Source organism: Ornithodoros turicata, chromosome 10, assembly GCF_037126465.1.
Source record: "Ornithodoros turicata isolate Travis chromosome 10, ASM3712646v1, whole genome shotgun sequence".
Classification (NCBI taxonomy): domain Eukaryota; kingdom Metazoa; phylum Arthropoda; class Arachnida; order Ixodida; family Argasidae; genus Ornithodoros; species Ornithodoros turicata.
Genome location: NC_088210.1, coordinates 148981 through 163600, shown reverse-complemented (window position 1 = coordinate 163600; position 14620 = coordinate 148981). Strand labels below are relative to the sequence as shown.

General features: G+C 46.3%; 1 protein-coding gene across 2 annotated transcripts in view; it reads right to left on the bottom strand.

Annotated features, from left to right (window-relative positions):
- Positions 1-14620, bottom strand: part of LOC135370070 (uncharacterized) — a 255687-nt gene that overhangs the window by 143475 nt on the left and 97592 nt on the right. For both annotated transcript variants that reach the window (XM_064603765.1, XM_064603766.1), the window contains one exon: positions 8100-8241. In XM_064603765.1, the coding sequence (XP_064459835.1) occupies positions 8100-8241 (142 nt within the window). The remainder of the gene's footprint in view (positions 1-8099; positions 8242-14620) is intronic.

Genomic DNA, 14620 nt, shown 5'->3' with positions numbered 1-14620 from the left:
GAAGCAGTGACATTTGCAAGCAGTCTACATTGTGAACTTTGTCACCGACATATTCAAATACCGTTTGGTTATTGAGATGCAACACATTAAACAGTTTGAATAACTTTGACGAGATTCTGTGTTTTTGCACGGAAACATCTATTGAATACGTACAAAGGGTTGGTCGATAGATGCATGCACCCACCCTGACTTGTCTGATCTCACAGACAAAACATTACGAGATGATCAGGCGTGCGAGCAAAGGCTTGGTGAATCTTCACTGCAGTGTCGTCATTGTGCGAGTCACGATAGAGCACTGCACGGGCACGGGCTTACCTGAAAGAACGGGCCAGGCCCACAGGCCGGGCTGGGCTTCAGCCACTGGGCTCGGGCCGGGTACGGGCTTGACAACGCCAGACATGGGCGGACATGTACGCGAACATATTTTACTTCACGAGACTGGACAGCTCAATTTTCACGTTACTTTTTTTCCCCATTGGGTATGGGACATCAGCCATTTTCATCTGAGAACTATCACTTTTTTACATGTGATCATGCTTACGTATTTCGTGAATGGGTCTGGATTTCACGCGTGCACTCACACACATTTGAGGACGATTGGTGTGGGGTCCTGCACGAGCGTCAGTTAGTTTAGGTGTTGACAAATTTCGTTCTCGTAAGGGTCTGGCACGAAGATCAGTGAGGTTAAGTGTTCTGACATATTTCGTTTTTATGAGAGTCCGGCAAGAGGGTCGGTTAGGTTAGGTGTACTGACATATATTTCGTTCGCGTGACAGTTCAAGCAAGAGGAACTAACACCGGAGCATGTGCAATAGAGCGGCGATGAGTCTCTCTTGAACCGTAATGTACTATAGGGAACACTCCCCAACAACACACTGTCATCCCAGGGATATCCTAAGAGCATCATGCATGGACGGGGGTGACATCCGCAGGACGGTGAATCTGATCCTCAAATCATCCTCAACATGTCATTTTGGCACTATATAGCGTCCCTATGGCATCCTCAGATCATCCACAGATCCCACGTAAGGACCACTTGAGAATACTGCTAGAGCATTTCTAGGATGCAATTTTTTTTATATTCATATCCCTTTTTCAGTATGCGCACTTATAAAACACCCCCCAAGTCGTCAGAGAACCCATATCAATATTTTTTTATTTATTGCACAGAGAACAGTTCCATACTGACTCTTAAGTGCCAGAATGAAGCCTGACTGTTCCTTTCTAGTACATAATGGACAATAAGCGCAGACGCACTCCGAAAGGTATTAGGAAAAACCTTCCCGGAAACAACACCGAAAGGTATTCTCTTCCGAAGCTGAAACAGATACTGTTTATTGCTTTCACGCGACTCTCATTCGAGAGCCATGCTCGTCTGCGACACAAAACAAAGGGTGAGCTGTCCATGTTTGTTTCGATTACGCGAGGAAAAACTACTAAAAGCGAAGAATTAATTGAAGTATTAGCTCTACATCTCTGCAAAGTCTATGTTTCTTACTCATTCTGGTTTGAGAAATTCAGGTGGGGCCTTTGCAAGTCAAAAGCAGTAGGACAGAATCGCACGTTTCTGTCCTTTCCATGAGGTGGTGGTGGTGGTGATGGTGATTGAGCTTGCCGTAGTCGGCCTCACGTGAAATGATCCATGTATCACAGACAATCATCCTTTTTGGAGGCAGATAATTTTATGCTGGACCACCCTTCATTTCAGAAGAATGTCAATCGGGTCCAAGCATCGGCCGCAAAAAACAAAACAAAAAAACTGTTTAGGGAGTCTGAGCTGGTAAACTAAACAAAGTAATATTTCTCGTGCCACTATCTACCCACAGGAACGGGCACAGGACGTACCTGAATGACTCTTCACGGACTGTCTGCGAGTGTCATTCTCAGGATGTTCTGGGAATACACCTTGAAGGACGAGGACACGATGATACTGTGGGGAGCTCCTGAGGACCGTGTGTGTTCTTGGGGCTGTTGTCTAAAATCAGCACTCATGGGTTATCTCATCTTAAATATCCAGGTGTTGCAAGACTATTCCTTTCGAGTAATAAACGCGCTCTGCAGATGCTCCACCGTCAAGTCCAATATTGGCACAACACTTTCAAGCGCAACCGAGGTAATATGGGAAGGCGAAGTACTGACATGTAAACACAGAGCGGCTGCGTTCGAGTGTACCTCCTGGCTCTCCACCAGTTAGCTGCGTCCTTTTCCTTGCTGCGTTGTGCTCTTTAGTAAATCTAAATACGCCTTCGAACCTGAAAAACAATTAGAGCAGCGGCGGACTTAGAGCGGGCCTGAGCATGGAAACAGTCTGTTACGGGCTGGGCCCGGGCCTGGTCCGGGCTGGAAATATATGGAAGACGTCGAGCCCGGGCCGGGTACGGGCCGTAGCAGCCGGGCCTGGGCCGGGCACGGGCCTGAAAATTATGCCCGTGCAGTGCTCTTGGTCACGGCACCAGCACTATGACGAAATGGTCATTCGTTTCCTATATCCACTCCGCCACCATACTGCCATGATGACCCGTCCTTCTCCTGTCTACAAGAGAGAGAGAGCATACCGCGACTAGAACTTTTATTCTCGATTATATGCGCATTCACAAATGACGTGCTCTTTGTACCATGGTCACTCGATCCCTGAAGACGGCGCTCTGGGACTCTCAGGTTTTCCGATGCTGCACAAAGAAAGAGTACTATCATATTCCTATACGCGTCAAAGCACCATCACAGCCTACCGTATTCGCAGCTTCTGTAAGTAAAGGAGGATACGGCATCCATAGCCGACAAGATAGCGCTTCCATAGCCGGGCAAGATAGTGCTTGGGCAAACAACAGCTTTACTTTGAAATGGAAAGTGGTGAGGTTCATCGCCAGGGGTGATACTCTACCCCATTGCTGGTGGGGAGGTGGGGAATAAAATAGTGAGCCCCTTCAAAATAACGATAGAAGTCCGATGGTGTCCAGAAATGTCAAAAGAGTTTTGAGCACAGATTGTTGTTGGGCTGGATTGGGCCAGGGACCAAGCAATTTTCATAGGAAGAAGGGGCGAGAGCCCAGCTGACTAACAGACTTGGAGAGTGCGGTTCGGGAAGCTTGGTAGTGGGGGCAATGAAGAAGAATTTGCTCCAGATCCTTAAGAGCACGACAGTGGCAGCAGGCGGGAGAGTCAACTTGTCTCAAGCAGTAACGCCACTGAGCTGTAAAGGCCACATCGAGTCGCTTTCAGTGGATTAATGCAGCATCTTGAGGAGATGTGTTTCGTGGCATGCGGAAAGTGAGCATTGGATCAACTCTGCTCAACATAGATGGGGGGGGGGGGATGTCGGTTGTCCATTGGCGGGAAGCCAGGGGTGTCACGAGGTGTCGCAGAATGGAACGGCGGTCTCGTCTCAGCAGAACAATACTGGTCTCTTTCCGATACGAGAGTGCTGCTCCTGCGGCGCTGTCAGCCTGCTCGTTCCCCACGACACCGCAATTGGCGGGAACCCACTGGAGAACAAGCCTGTGGACTGCGTAGACAGTGTGGTAAGGCACTAACACCTCTGTGACTACGGGTGCCGATGGGCCTCGTATGCTGGCCTAGTATAGCTTGAAGTGCAGATTTGGACTCTGTGTAGACTGCCCATTCCCGCGGAGTAAAATCAGTGATGTGTTGTAGAAAAAAAAGGATGACATAGAGTTCCGCAACTGTTGAGGAGGTTGGATGCGAAAGGCGTCGTCCTTGCACTACGCCTTCGGTTGGTATGACTAATGGTGAGGCGGACTTGTTGTTGCGGGGGTCCGTCATCTGCTGCCGTAAACGTGGAAACTTCTCGTCTACCAGAAAATTGGCTCGGGGGACTTGAGTGGGAACCTGATCTCTTCTTTCCAGACGGTTTGGAAGGCTTACAAAAGTCGACAGTACCGACAGAGACCTCGGGGCTTCCGGCGGTATAATCTCCTTAGGTATGAAGCCTGTGAGAGTGTGGCGTGTCCTCTGCGCTTCTTGATTGAAGTCACCAACCCGAAGAGGGAAATTGGTGAAAGGGAGCTCGGCACATTTTTCGGGTGAAAGATCCATCCCAAGGTGCGTGAGGTACGTATGTACAATACTTAAAGCGAGCTCTAGGCGGCGCCGTATGGCTGGGTGTGATTTTCCTACTGTCCAAAGGGCCACATAATCTGCAGACACTGAAAACAACACTTTGCGAGGAATTACTGATTCGATAGCCGGCCATCACCACATTAAGGAGTGTCGGACTGATAATACTTCCTTGGGGGACTCCTTGATAAACAGGATGCTAAGGGCTTTGGCCTCGGGACGGGCGGACGGTGGCAGTTCGGTCCGTAACGAAGTCTTGGAGTCAGATGAAGAGTCGGCCGGATACGCCAAACGAGCGCAAGGCGTGCAGCACACAAATGTGCGAGATAGTATCATATGTCCGCTTGATGTCGAGGAAAACCGATAGGACGATCCGCCGATGGGCACGAACATGTTGGACTTTAGAGACTAGGTCGAGAACTGGATCCATGGAGCTTCAGTGGCAGCGAAATCCAGGGAACGCACGTTGTTTTTCGAGCCACGAGTCGAGGCGATGCAAAACCATTCTCTACAGCAGTGTTCCATACAGCTTGTCAGGCTCACAGGGCGAAAAGAGGGTAGGACATTTGGGGGTTTCAAGATGGGAACAACCAATGCCCCCTTCCAGGTAGGTGGTAAAGATCCTTGTTGCCAAGACATATTATACACATGAACGAGAGAATGAAGTGACCACCCGTCAAGGTTTCACAGTGCGGCATAGGTGATTTTATCGGGTCCCGGAGACGAGCCGGCGTTCACAAGCTTCAACGCTGCCTCTAGCTCGATTAGTGTGAAGTCGGGGTCCATAACTTCCAGTGCACGAGGCCAGTCTTGGTGAAGTTCAGCCGTCAAACTGTGAACAAAACAGCGGTGTAGCAGTGTCGTCGAGGCAGCCGCCGGTGTCGTTAGTACCACACAGAAACTGTCGCTAGCGTGTTTTCGTCTACACTCTTAACGATAGCCAAGGCCGCGAGAGAATTCTATTGAGGGGACGGCTCCTTCAGAGATCGGGTTGTCTGCCAGATCTTCGTGGCCCGGTCAAACGGCGAAAGATGGTTACAAAACTTACGCCAACGCTTCCTGTCCTGTTTCTTAAGTTGTGGTGTTACTTTAGCTTTCATCCGGCGGTATTCCAATATGTCCGTAAGATGCCCTGTCAGACGAGTCGTTGTTTCTGCTCGGCGACGCAATGTACCTAAGATGGTTGATTGCTGGAGAATGACCGACATGTCCTGTTGCCCTTTTAGAAATGACTACTGCGTCCTGAATACCGCGGCTAATTGCGGCTTGCGAGAGAGCCTCTGGGGGCATACCGGTGTGCACAGATGTCCTGAGGCCATCACGAAAAAGTATCCACCTGGTGAAAGAAATCAGTCGAGTAGTTGCTGAGAGGGGCAGTCTGTCGTGCGAAATTTAGAGAGGAAAATATCACTACCTCTAGTGTCGACGTCCGTTGCGCACGACAAGTGGCGAATTATGTCGGTTGAGTACCAGGAGAGGTCCTATACATCGAGTGACGTTGGGGATCGCATGTCAGTTGGCTCTCGATTGTTCAGCAGGCACATGTTATTATTCTCCATTGCCTCCAACAACCTCCTTCCCCTACCGTCCGTCCTTCGGTTTGATTCGGTTATTCTGTCGTGGGTATTTATGATGAAAGATGGAAGTCACTGAAAGGACACTGTGTTCCAGCCTCAGAACATCAATTGTCTCATGTGGGTATTTATACTGTTTACAACGACATGTCAAATTTACCTGTGATAAAAGACAGCAAGCCCACACCTGGTCTCCTGTGTCCTTTGTTGCACGCATGCCGCTAGTCTTGATTCTTTTCTGTTTACATTTTTTTTTAGTTTTTGCTCTTGGGTTTGCTTTCAACAGCGACTCTGATATTCCGCGTCTCGACATCGCGATGGAAGGAACGCGCAGCGCGAGCGCACGGCCCGCGCTATACGTAATGGTGACGTACCAGGTCACGTCATTGTGACGAAATTTGTAGTTTGCCCCTTAGCGGATGGATGGCGCTGATGGTCTTTATTATGGCCGCCCTTGAAGACGTGGTGGCCGACGGAAGCTTCGCTACCATTTATATTTACGTTGGTTGCGGTCGGTCGCTCAGCCGTCCCCGCCCCGCTTCAGTTGGTGCCTGGCTGTATTCGGGGTCGGTGGCACCGTCGACGCGGAGGAAAAGGTGAGTGATTTGCCGTGCTCGATGTTGCGCGTCGTTTTACCGGGCTCCTTTTCTCGCATATTTGCCGTAGCGGTTAAGCCTTATTCCCTGTACGCGCATGTTTACACTTGTTTAGCAGTGACCAAGCCTTTTCTTCGTGTAGGCGCACGTTTAGCATTGTGAGCCTAGCATTTTGTGGTTGTCGTCTCGTGTTAGCTGTTGAATTTCGTAGCGTTGTGCGGTGACGCTGTGGTCCTCGCGATCGCCTAGTCGATCCTAGTCCTAGTCGATCGCCTTTTCCCCGATGTGTGCTGTTTTCTTCGTGCGGCAAGGCTTTTCTCCGCGGTCTGGCATGCCTGGACTAGTTGAGCATTGTTGCAATTTTACCTGCCGCTAGTATGTTCTTGTTCTTTCTCGCATAGAGCTATTATGGTGGCGCCATCTGGTGTGATGCCTTGCAACTAAGTGACCACCTGTCGTCGATCTCTGCAACTTCGCAATCTCTCCGAATTGGCAAACCAGGGGTCGCTCAGCGAGCGAGCGAGCGACCCCTGGTTTGCCAATTCCGAACGATGCGCAGCTACCCAGAGCTGACGAGCCTCAAACACGTCGAAACACGTGTTCTCTGGTGCTGTAACGTCGTTCCATGAGTATATGTTTCTCTGCGTGCAGCCATAGAAGGCATCTTAATCTGTAATTTTTAATTTCAAATACGTCTAGTGTCATTTACATATTTCTTTAGTGGCTTTTTCCCTTCATTATAATTCACTGGCTTGCACTGTGGCATTGAGGAGTGCCCAGTCACCCTCCTTGGTGTATATCGCTCGTTGAGCGACCCCTGGTTTGCCAATTCCGAACTATACGCAGCTACCCAGAGTTGACGAGCCTCAAACACGGCGAAACACGTGTTCTCTGGTGCTGTCGCATCGTTCCATGAGTATCTGTTTCTCTGCGTGCAGTCATAGAAGGCATCTTAATGTGTAATTTTTAATTTCAAATACGTCTAATGTCATTTACATGTTTTTTAATGCCTTTTTTCTCCTTCATTGTAATTCACTGGCTTGCACTGTGGCAATGAGGAGTGCTCAGTCACCCTCCCAGGTGTATATCCCTCGCTTAGCGACCCTGGTTTGCCAATTCCGAACGATGCACAGCTACCCAGACCTGACGAGCCTCAAACACGGCGAAACGCGTGTTCTCTGGTGCTGTCGCATCGTTCCATGAGTATCTGTTTCTCTGCGTGCAGCCATAGAAGGCATCTTAATGTGTAATTTTTCATTTCAAATACGTCTTGTGTCATTTACATGTTTCGTTAATGGCTTTTTCCTTCATTATATATATATATATATATATTACTGTTTCCGACATGAACTCAATTGCAATAGAGCATATGCTGAAGGGCACTCCTTGCGAGGGCATTAGCAAACTCCTAAGGCAATATCTTAATTAACTTTCAATAATTAACTTTTAATTATAAAATCAATGAAGTTGTCTCAATTAGAACATGTAGTGCCTTCGGTCACCCGATACCGCAGCCGTTTTCAGAACAAAAACCGGTTCTCTAGATCGGCTGCAAAAAGAAAAAAAAGGAAAAACGTGAACGGACACCATTTTTTATTTTGTTGATTGCGCATCGTCGGAGACGTCACCTTTCCTTCACCCCAATGTAAGAGAGTGAAGGAGCACTGTACCGCCTCACCCGAATATTTCCTGGAAATCACTGAAATTTGGTTTGCTTCTTAAAAAGTGTGCTTCGCGGGTGCTCCTGGTGGGAGAGGATCAGGTCGTAGATAAAAAAAACAACGTTTTCTTATATGTACACGCCGTACATGTGTGATGTGTTCAATCTAATCGGTGGGTCAAAAGAGCGCCTTGCCTGGAATCCGGGAAGTCCTTGTCGTTTCACCCATATGTCACAGAACGCACGCTTGTCAAAGGCGACCGCTTCAGCCACTCTTGGAAGGCAGCATGTCAGTTCCGTATTGTAGCATGCATAGTTATATCCAGAGAGAGCTTTCCTGGGAAAACAGATTGTTAAATACGTACCACGAAATATTCAACATGCTTCACATATCGTGGAAAGTTCCGTGTTCACTTCTTGACGTATGACCAGAGCAAACAACACACAAGGACGCACAGGGCTCCGCGAACAAAAGACGACTTATTCGTACAATAGGTTGTATTTAAAGGGGCGATAACAGAGCCCTCTATGCACGAGAACATCTTAGGAACACTGATATAGACGTCAAGGTTCAAGCCGAGGAACGCTGTCCCCTGCGTGGTTAGAGTAACGTCGGAAAGGGAAACAAACAAAAGATAAACACTGTGAAGGATACGTGGTTAGAGTAACTGAGAACTGACTCACACAGTCCTCACTCTTCGCACTCCTCACTTACGCAGTCAAAACTGGGTGAGTCGGTCCTCCATGATTTTAACCACGCCAGAGTTAGCGTTCCTCGACCTGTAGACCTGTTTTTTGGACGTATATATATATATACAGGGTGTTCAAAATTAAGCTTTCACTAGCACTTTATAAATAGGCGAACAAAAGGAAAACTGGTGCTATTTTGCTGCCTTGAGTAAGAAACAGGTGCTACATAATTAGCAGCACCTCTTTCTTACACAAGTAGCGTAAAGTTAAATGTTTCCTGTCATCGCTATGTTTGCGTAGCGCTCGTGAAAGCTTAATTTTGAACACCCTGAATATATATATATATAGGTATTCAATAAAGATCAGAAGTGGAGACGGTGCTTCTACAGGACAAGGAATAAAAGGGGAACTTTATTAAAAGCTAAGAGGGAGTCTTCGACGTTTCGACAGCAGCGCTGTCTTCAACAGGAATGGGATATTATGGTGACGCAAGACAAATGCAAAGAATGAGAGGGGAATATGTACAAGGGGAGAGGGCAGCACACGTGCTTTGTCAAACAAAGCACGTGTGCTGCCCTCTCCTCTCTCTTTTTGGTGATTAACCGCATTCGTATATTTCAACTTATATATATATATATATATATATATATATATATATATATATATATATATATACGCATCCCACATCCGTATTCAGCATATATACATCCCGCATCTTTTGTCCTGACGAAGACAGTGCCAGTGTCGAAACGTCGACCCCTTGCCCATTTTACTTTTTAACGTCTCCCTACGTAATAAACGACTGTTTGTAACTTCCCTAAATTCTGTTTTCGCGTCTTTTTTTTGCAACTTATATATATATATATATATATGTGTGTGTGTGTGTGTGTGTGTGTAATTATTCCTAACAAGTTTCCGTGCTAGGTTACTCTACAATGTACAGTCGAACCTAGTTAATATGACACTCGTTAAAGGGACTCTGACCAGAAACTGTGGGAGCTCTTTCGTACTTGCAGTCGATAAAGCGCCCAACAAGGACTCTCCATGCGAAAATTCATGCATTAAAACCCCACCGTTTCTCTAAACTCGAATTTTAAACATTCGGCTTCATCCGAGTGCAGCACGCCTAGCGTCAAACCGAGAAAACACACGTTTATATAGAATATCCACCCCGGCCCACCATCAAGATGACGTCAACACGAGGGCCACGGCGAACACCCATAATTGGCTCAAACGCGTCACGTGGTCACGCAATACCTGTCAGTTTCCTTCATGAAATGAAATTTATATGTTAATGTTTTTCATACAGAGCCTCAAAAAGAAAAATATGCCCTACATTTATAACCTACAATAGGTTCTACGATTTTCTTTTCAATCTGTGCACGGCGTTCCATATGCTTCCGTATCCGGTCAGCTGTAATCATGGCTGTAATGGATACCGTATGACGACGAGCTTGCGAACTGCGAACTTGTGTGACTCCCGGCTCATCCTGCTTTTTTCGGGTCATTGGGTTGGTGTTGGAGTTGTTCGCCATAATAAGAACATTTCACCTATCATTGCGGTGTACTGTTCTTGATCTGCTGCGAAGCAACGAACCGCAACGGTAGTCACTCGCCTCAGCGAAATTCTGTCTGCTGCATCTCAAAGGAGCATCGGGACCTCATGATACCGTCACCTAAACCTTCATCTAAAGAAACCAAGTGTGCTCTCGTGTGGTCCTGACGGAAAAGTAGTTTCAACAAGTTTAGCACATTGATTTTTCAGTTCCAAGTCTACGCACTGAAAACCATGCAAGTGCAGCCGATCATTCTCGTAGCTGTTGTGTAACGCGTATGCTTTGTTACGCATACCACAGAGCCCTCCGGTTTTTCAACCCAGTTATCCTTATGTGATCCTTCTGATGGCTTCTTAGTAGGCTATGCCGCTGTGAAGCATTGAGATGACGAAGCGTCGTGCTGGCTGCACCTCTGCTTTCGAAAGATGAAACAGTCATTCCTCACTGCAGTGCTTACTGGCTTTGTATCGAGTCTGACAAATCAGACACACTTGGACTGCCTTTTTCAAGAAAGTTTGAAATGTAAGTATATGTATATTGGTTTCACATATCCACCACATATTGAGTGTGTGTATCATTGTACTTTATATGCTACAGCATATTAGCGTACGTTATTATACAACACCTGGTGTGGCAAACTCGACATCAGTCACACAATGCCAACAATTGTTTCTGCCTTTTCTTCAACTGCTTATTTTTATCAGATCATGTTTTTGTCTATATCTCAATTTACCAACCAAGCAAGTATAATATTTTAGTATAATAGTCTGATTTTTAACTAGTCAGATTTACCATGGTTTTGGCACACTCTAGCCCGAGTTGCTTATGCGCCATTACATTGAATCATCATCATCATCTTCAACTGCCATTATTCAATTAAAGTGCCAGGTCTCAGTTGGATACAATGATATAGCGAGATATATTTTTTGCTTTCATTCTGGAATAGCTCATTTCAGAAGAATAGTCACTGTGAAGTTTGTTTTTGTTTTCGGAAACATTAAGAGGACTCAAACCAAACGCTTTTCTTTCAGAGCATCCCTTATGCACCTGCATTTCAATTCCAATCTGCATTACAAGAATGACAGACCACTCAACAGCGATGAACATTTGAAGGTGAAAGAGCTGGAACGAAGATGCGTTAATCTGCGTGAAAGGTGCTTTGTACGTGTCTGAGTCGAGGACATCGGTCTCAAGTTAATTCCTGTCTTCAGAAAAGGTGACAACTATGCTCCTTCTGTCTACCAACCAGATCCACCTTTTAGGGTAACCTGTAAACTAATGGAGCACATCATATACTAGCATGTTGTCAACCATGTTGAGTCTATCAATTTCTTTTTTTAAATTCTAGGATGATTTTAGAAAAGGGTATTCAGGCAAAACTAACGTAGTGGAATTCGCTCACAGCATTTTAAACTGTCTTGATTTCTGGGTCCACGTAGATGTAGTATTTTTTTTTTTTTACTTTGTAAGGGCTTTTGACACTGTGCTTTATGCTCGCGTGTTGGCCAAACTAGCCTAATTAAAATTTGATCCTGCTGCCATTAACTGGATATGCAGTTTCTCAACTAACCGCAACCATGGCAACAACTCGTGAGGAGAACCTATCATATCGCCACCATGCAGCATTTGTTATGTTACAATCGCTTCACATTTTAATCTAGTCAAAAGCAAGGCCTTTTGGTGATCGGTCTTGTATGATTACCATGCCCCTCCGTTATATAACACCACACTGGGTTCTTCAACCTATGAGAGAAAAATAAATATATTGCCAAGTAAACTGTTTACAAGGCTCGTTATTCCATTTCGCCACACTACCACAAGCAATTGTTAGAGTAGTGGCCGAGTGTATGAAGCTCGCCACTAATCATCATTCAAACAAAGTTTATAATGTAAAATCCTTTACTGAGAACACCGCAATACAACAATTAAGAACAAAGAGAGTAAACGTTTCGTTGCCTATCCAGCTGGCATCATCCCTACAACAGAGAACAATCAGAAACAACATCAAAGGAGTCAAATCGGTGGTGCGCATTACTTTCATCCAACGTGTTTCATACGCCATTTGGAGCGCACTGTGCCCATCAGGCATTTTCACTGTGCATATCAAGTTGAGTGCATAGAATGTGATGCAACCTACATTGGCGAGATAGACAAAAGACGTGGGACAAGACTAAAAGAGCACACAAGGGACGTTGCCAGGGCTACTAATACTTAGCTTAACTAACCAGGACCGAATTAGTCTACCATTGCTGGAGTCTTCTTGATTTTTTTTAATTTTTTTTTTCTTTTGGGTGAACCGCTTCGCCACCATTTTTTAGAACAGCATATCTGAAGAACACTTCAGCCTTTCTTATGGCAGCTTCAAGAAGTTGATGATCCCTACGAACCCGTTGCACAGATATTTCATCTTTTTTCCAGAGCACGAGGTCTGCGCACTCTACGTGATACAAAAGAATTTAACGTTGCACCTGATAATAGTAAGCATGAGTATCGCAGGCTATGAGCACACCAATATTAAGTCATACATAGCTACTACGCTTATTGTGCAGCTGCTCAAGCTTCTCATTTGCTATGTAAAATGGGCACTTGACTTGGACTACTCGTCGTCAACAGCAAGAATGCTGTGCAATCATGTCAGGCTTAGGAGCTATAAATGGCTTGGCAGAATTGAAATACATCTTTGCAACTGGGTGAACACTGCCTTTCCTGACATGTGCCTTTCCTGCCTTCCCTGACATGGGCTCTTGTTCTCCGAGTCCCTGCAGTTTTTGTTTTTGTTTTTTTTGCTTTCAGGACCCCTGCCTCAAGGTATAGAACCAAACTGCGGGCAGCCACATGAGAGCAGATCTCACCACTTCCTGCCATGCAATCACAGTGGGGCTGTCACAGTTTCTCAGTCTCCTTAAAAAAATCCACACCTTGAGATGTGCTGCGGACAATGCTTGGGAATGATTCACCTGCAAAAATATTCGAAATATGAAACAAAAAACTTGAATAGGTGTTGTACGGTGTGCATGTTAGCGGTGATTTACTATGTACGCCACCTTCCCCTCAACATCTTAATGTTGCTATACCTAATTTTTGCACCTACATCTACTATCATCTACTGTCTGCAACAGCACTGTGCGAAGCAATATGTACAAATAGAGTAATTAGAAATAAGAGAACTGCTTCATGTTTGAACTCCAGTGTTCAAAATATCCAGTGTTTTAGTGAACGTAATTTTTCCCTTGGGAACGCGACAAATGAAAGGAACGCAGACAGCGACGACGCAACTTTCAACCGTTTACTGACACGGAAAACAAGCGAACGTACGTTCTAACTGACGCTCCCCTAACCTGACATTATGTCACAGATAACACTTGATGCCAAACACCGATATCACCCGAACCAACAACCTTTCATTGTCACTTCTTCTTGCTTCTTTGTAAGCACAGCGGTGGGGGCACTAACACAATCTCTACCTTGTTCTACAATGAGTTGCGTTTCCACCTGCCTGAGATACACTGCCTTAGACCAAAGCTTTATCTCAGTCGCTTCGAAATTCGGCTCGCAACCGCAACCCATTACATGCTCCGCTAAACAGGAAGAGCTGCCCTCAGCATTTCATACCTTATTAGCGTGCTCTCGTAGGCGCTCATTTATGCATCGGCACGTCTCGCCTATGTAGCACTTCCCGCATCCCAGAGGAACGGAATAGACCACCCCCACTAGGCAAGTGACCTGTGTATTCCTATGCCGTACCGTACAAACACCTTCCCTCCTTCCACCATTCACAAGGGCGGGAAGGGATCCCAATTTCCTCTTGACAGACACTACAACCTTGATACCATTCTTTGCTGCGATTTTCTTTAAAGGTCAGATATGCCGATTTTGAAGTGCAGCAGAACACAGAGATACTCGCTCTCTGTGTTCATTGGCGAACACTGAATATGTATGCGAAATATCTTGCTCCAACTGTTCGTAGTTTTTTAGAAAACAGTTTTTTTTAGTTCCCACGCCCGCCCACCCGCCCGCCCGTGAGACCGTCGACAAACCCTGCGCACGGGCGCACCGACGTCACTGTTCTCGGTTTATATGTCTTTGGCTTGGCATGGACTCTTTGCTTGGCCGCTTGGCTTCTTTCGTTTCGTCCACTGCGCATCGTACGTAAGCGAACAGTTGTTATGTTATTGCTAAGCCGGAAACAAAGCATGTGAATGTTTTTTTTGGCACGGCGTCGTTTGGAAAGTGCACTTCCTTGTTCTGACCTGGCCTTTTATGGGCTGGAGCGATACGATACGTGATATGCCACAGTTGTCGAGAATGCGACGGTGCTACGTTGTTGGAGGAGGAGGAGGAGGAGTGTCGTTGGGAGGAACCCGAGAGGTCTGCCTGCCTGATTAGTCGGCATGTTTCTCGGAAAGGGAAAGGAGGTGGAGAGGAGAAGAGGAAAGGGTGAAGTGGAAGACCGAGCGGAATCCGCTCGGG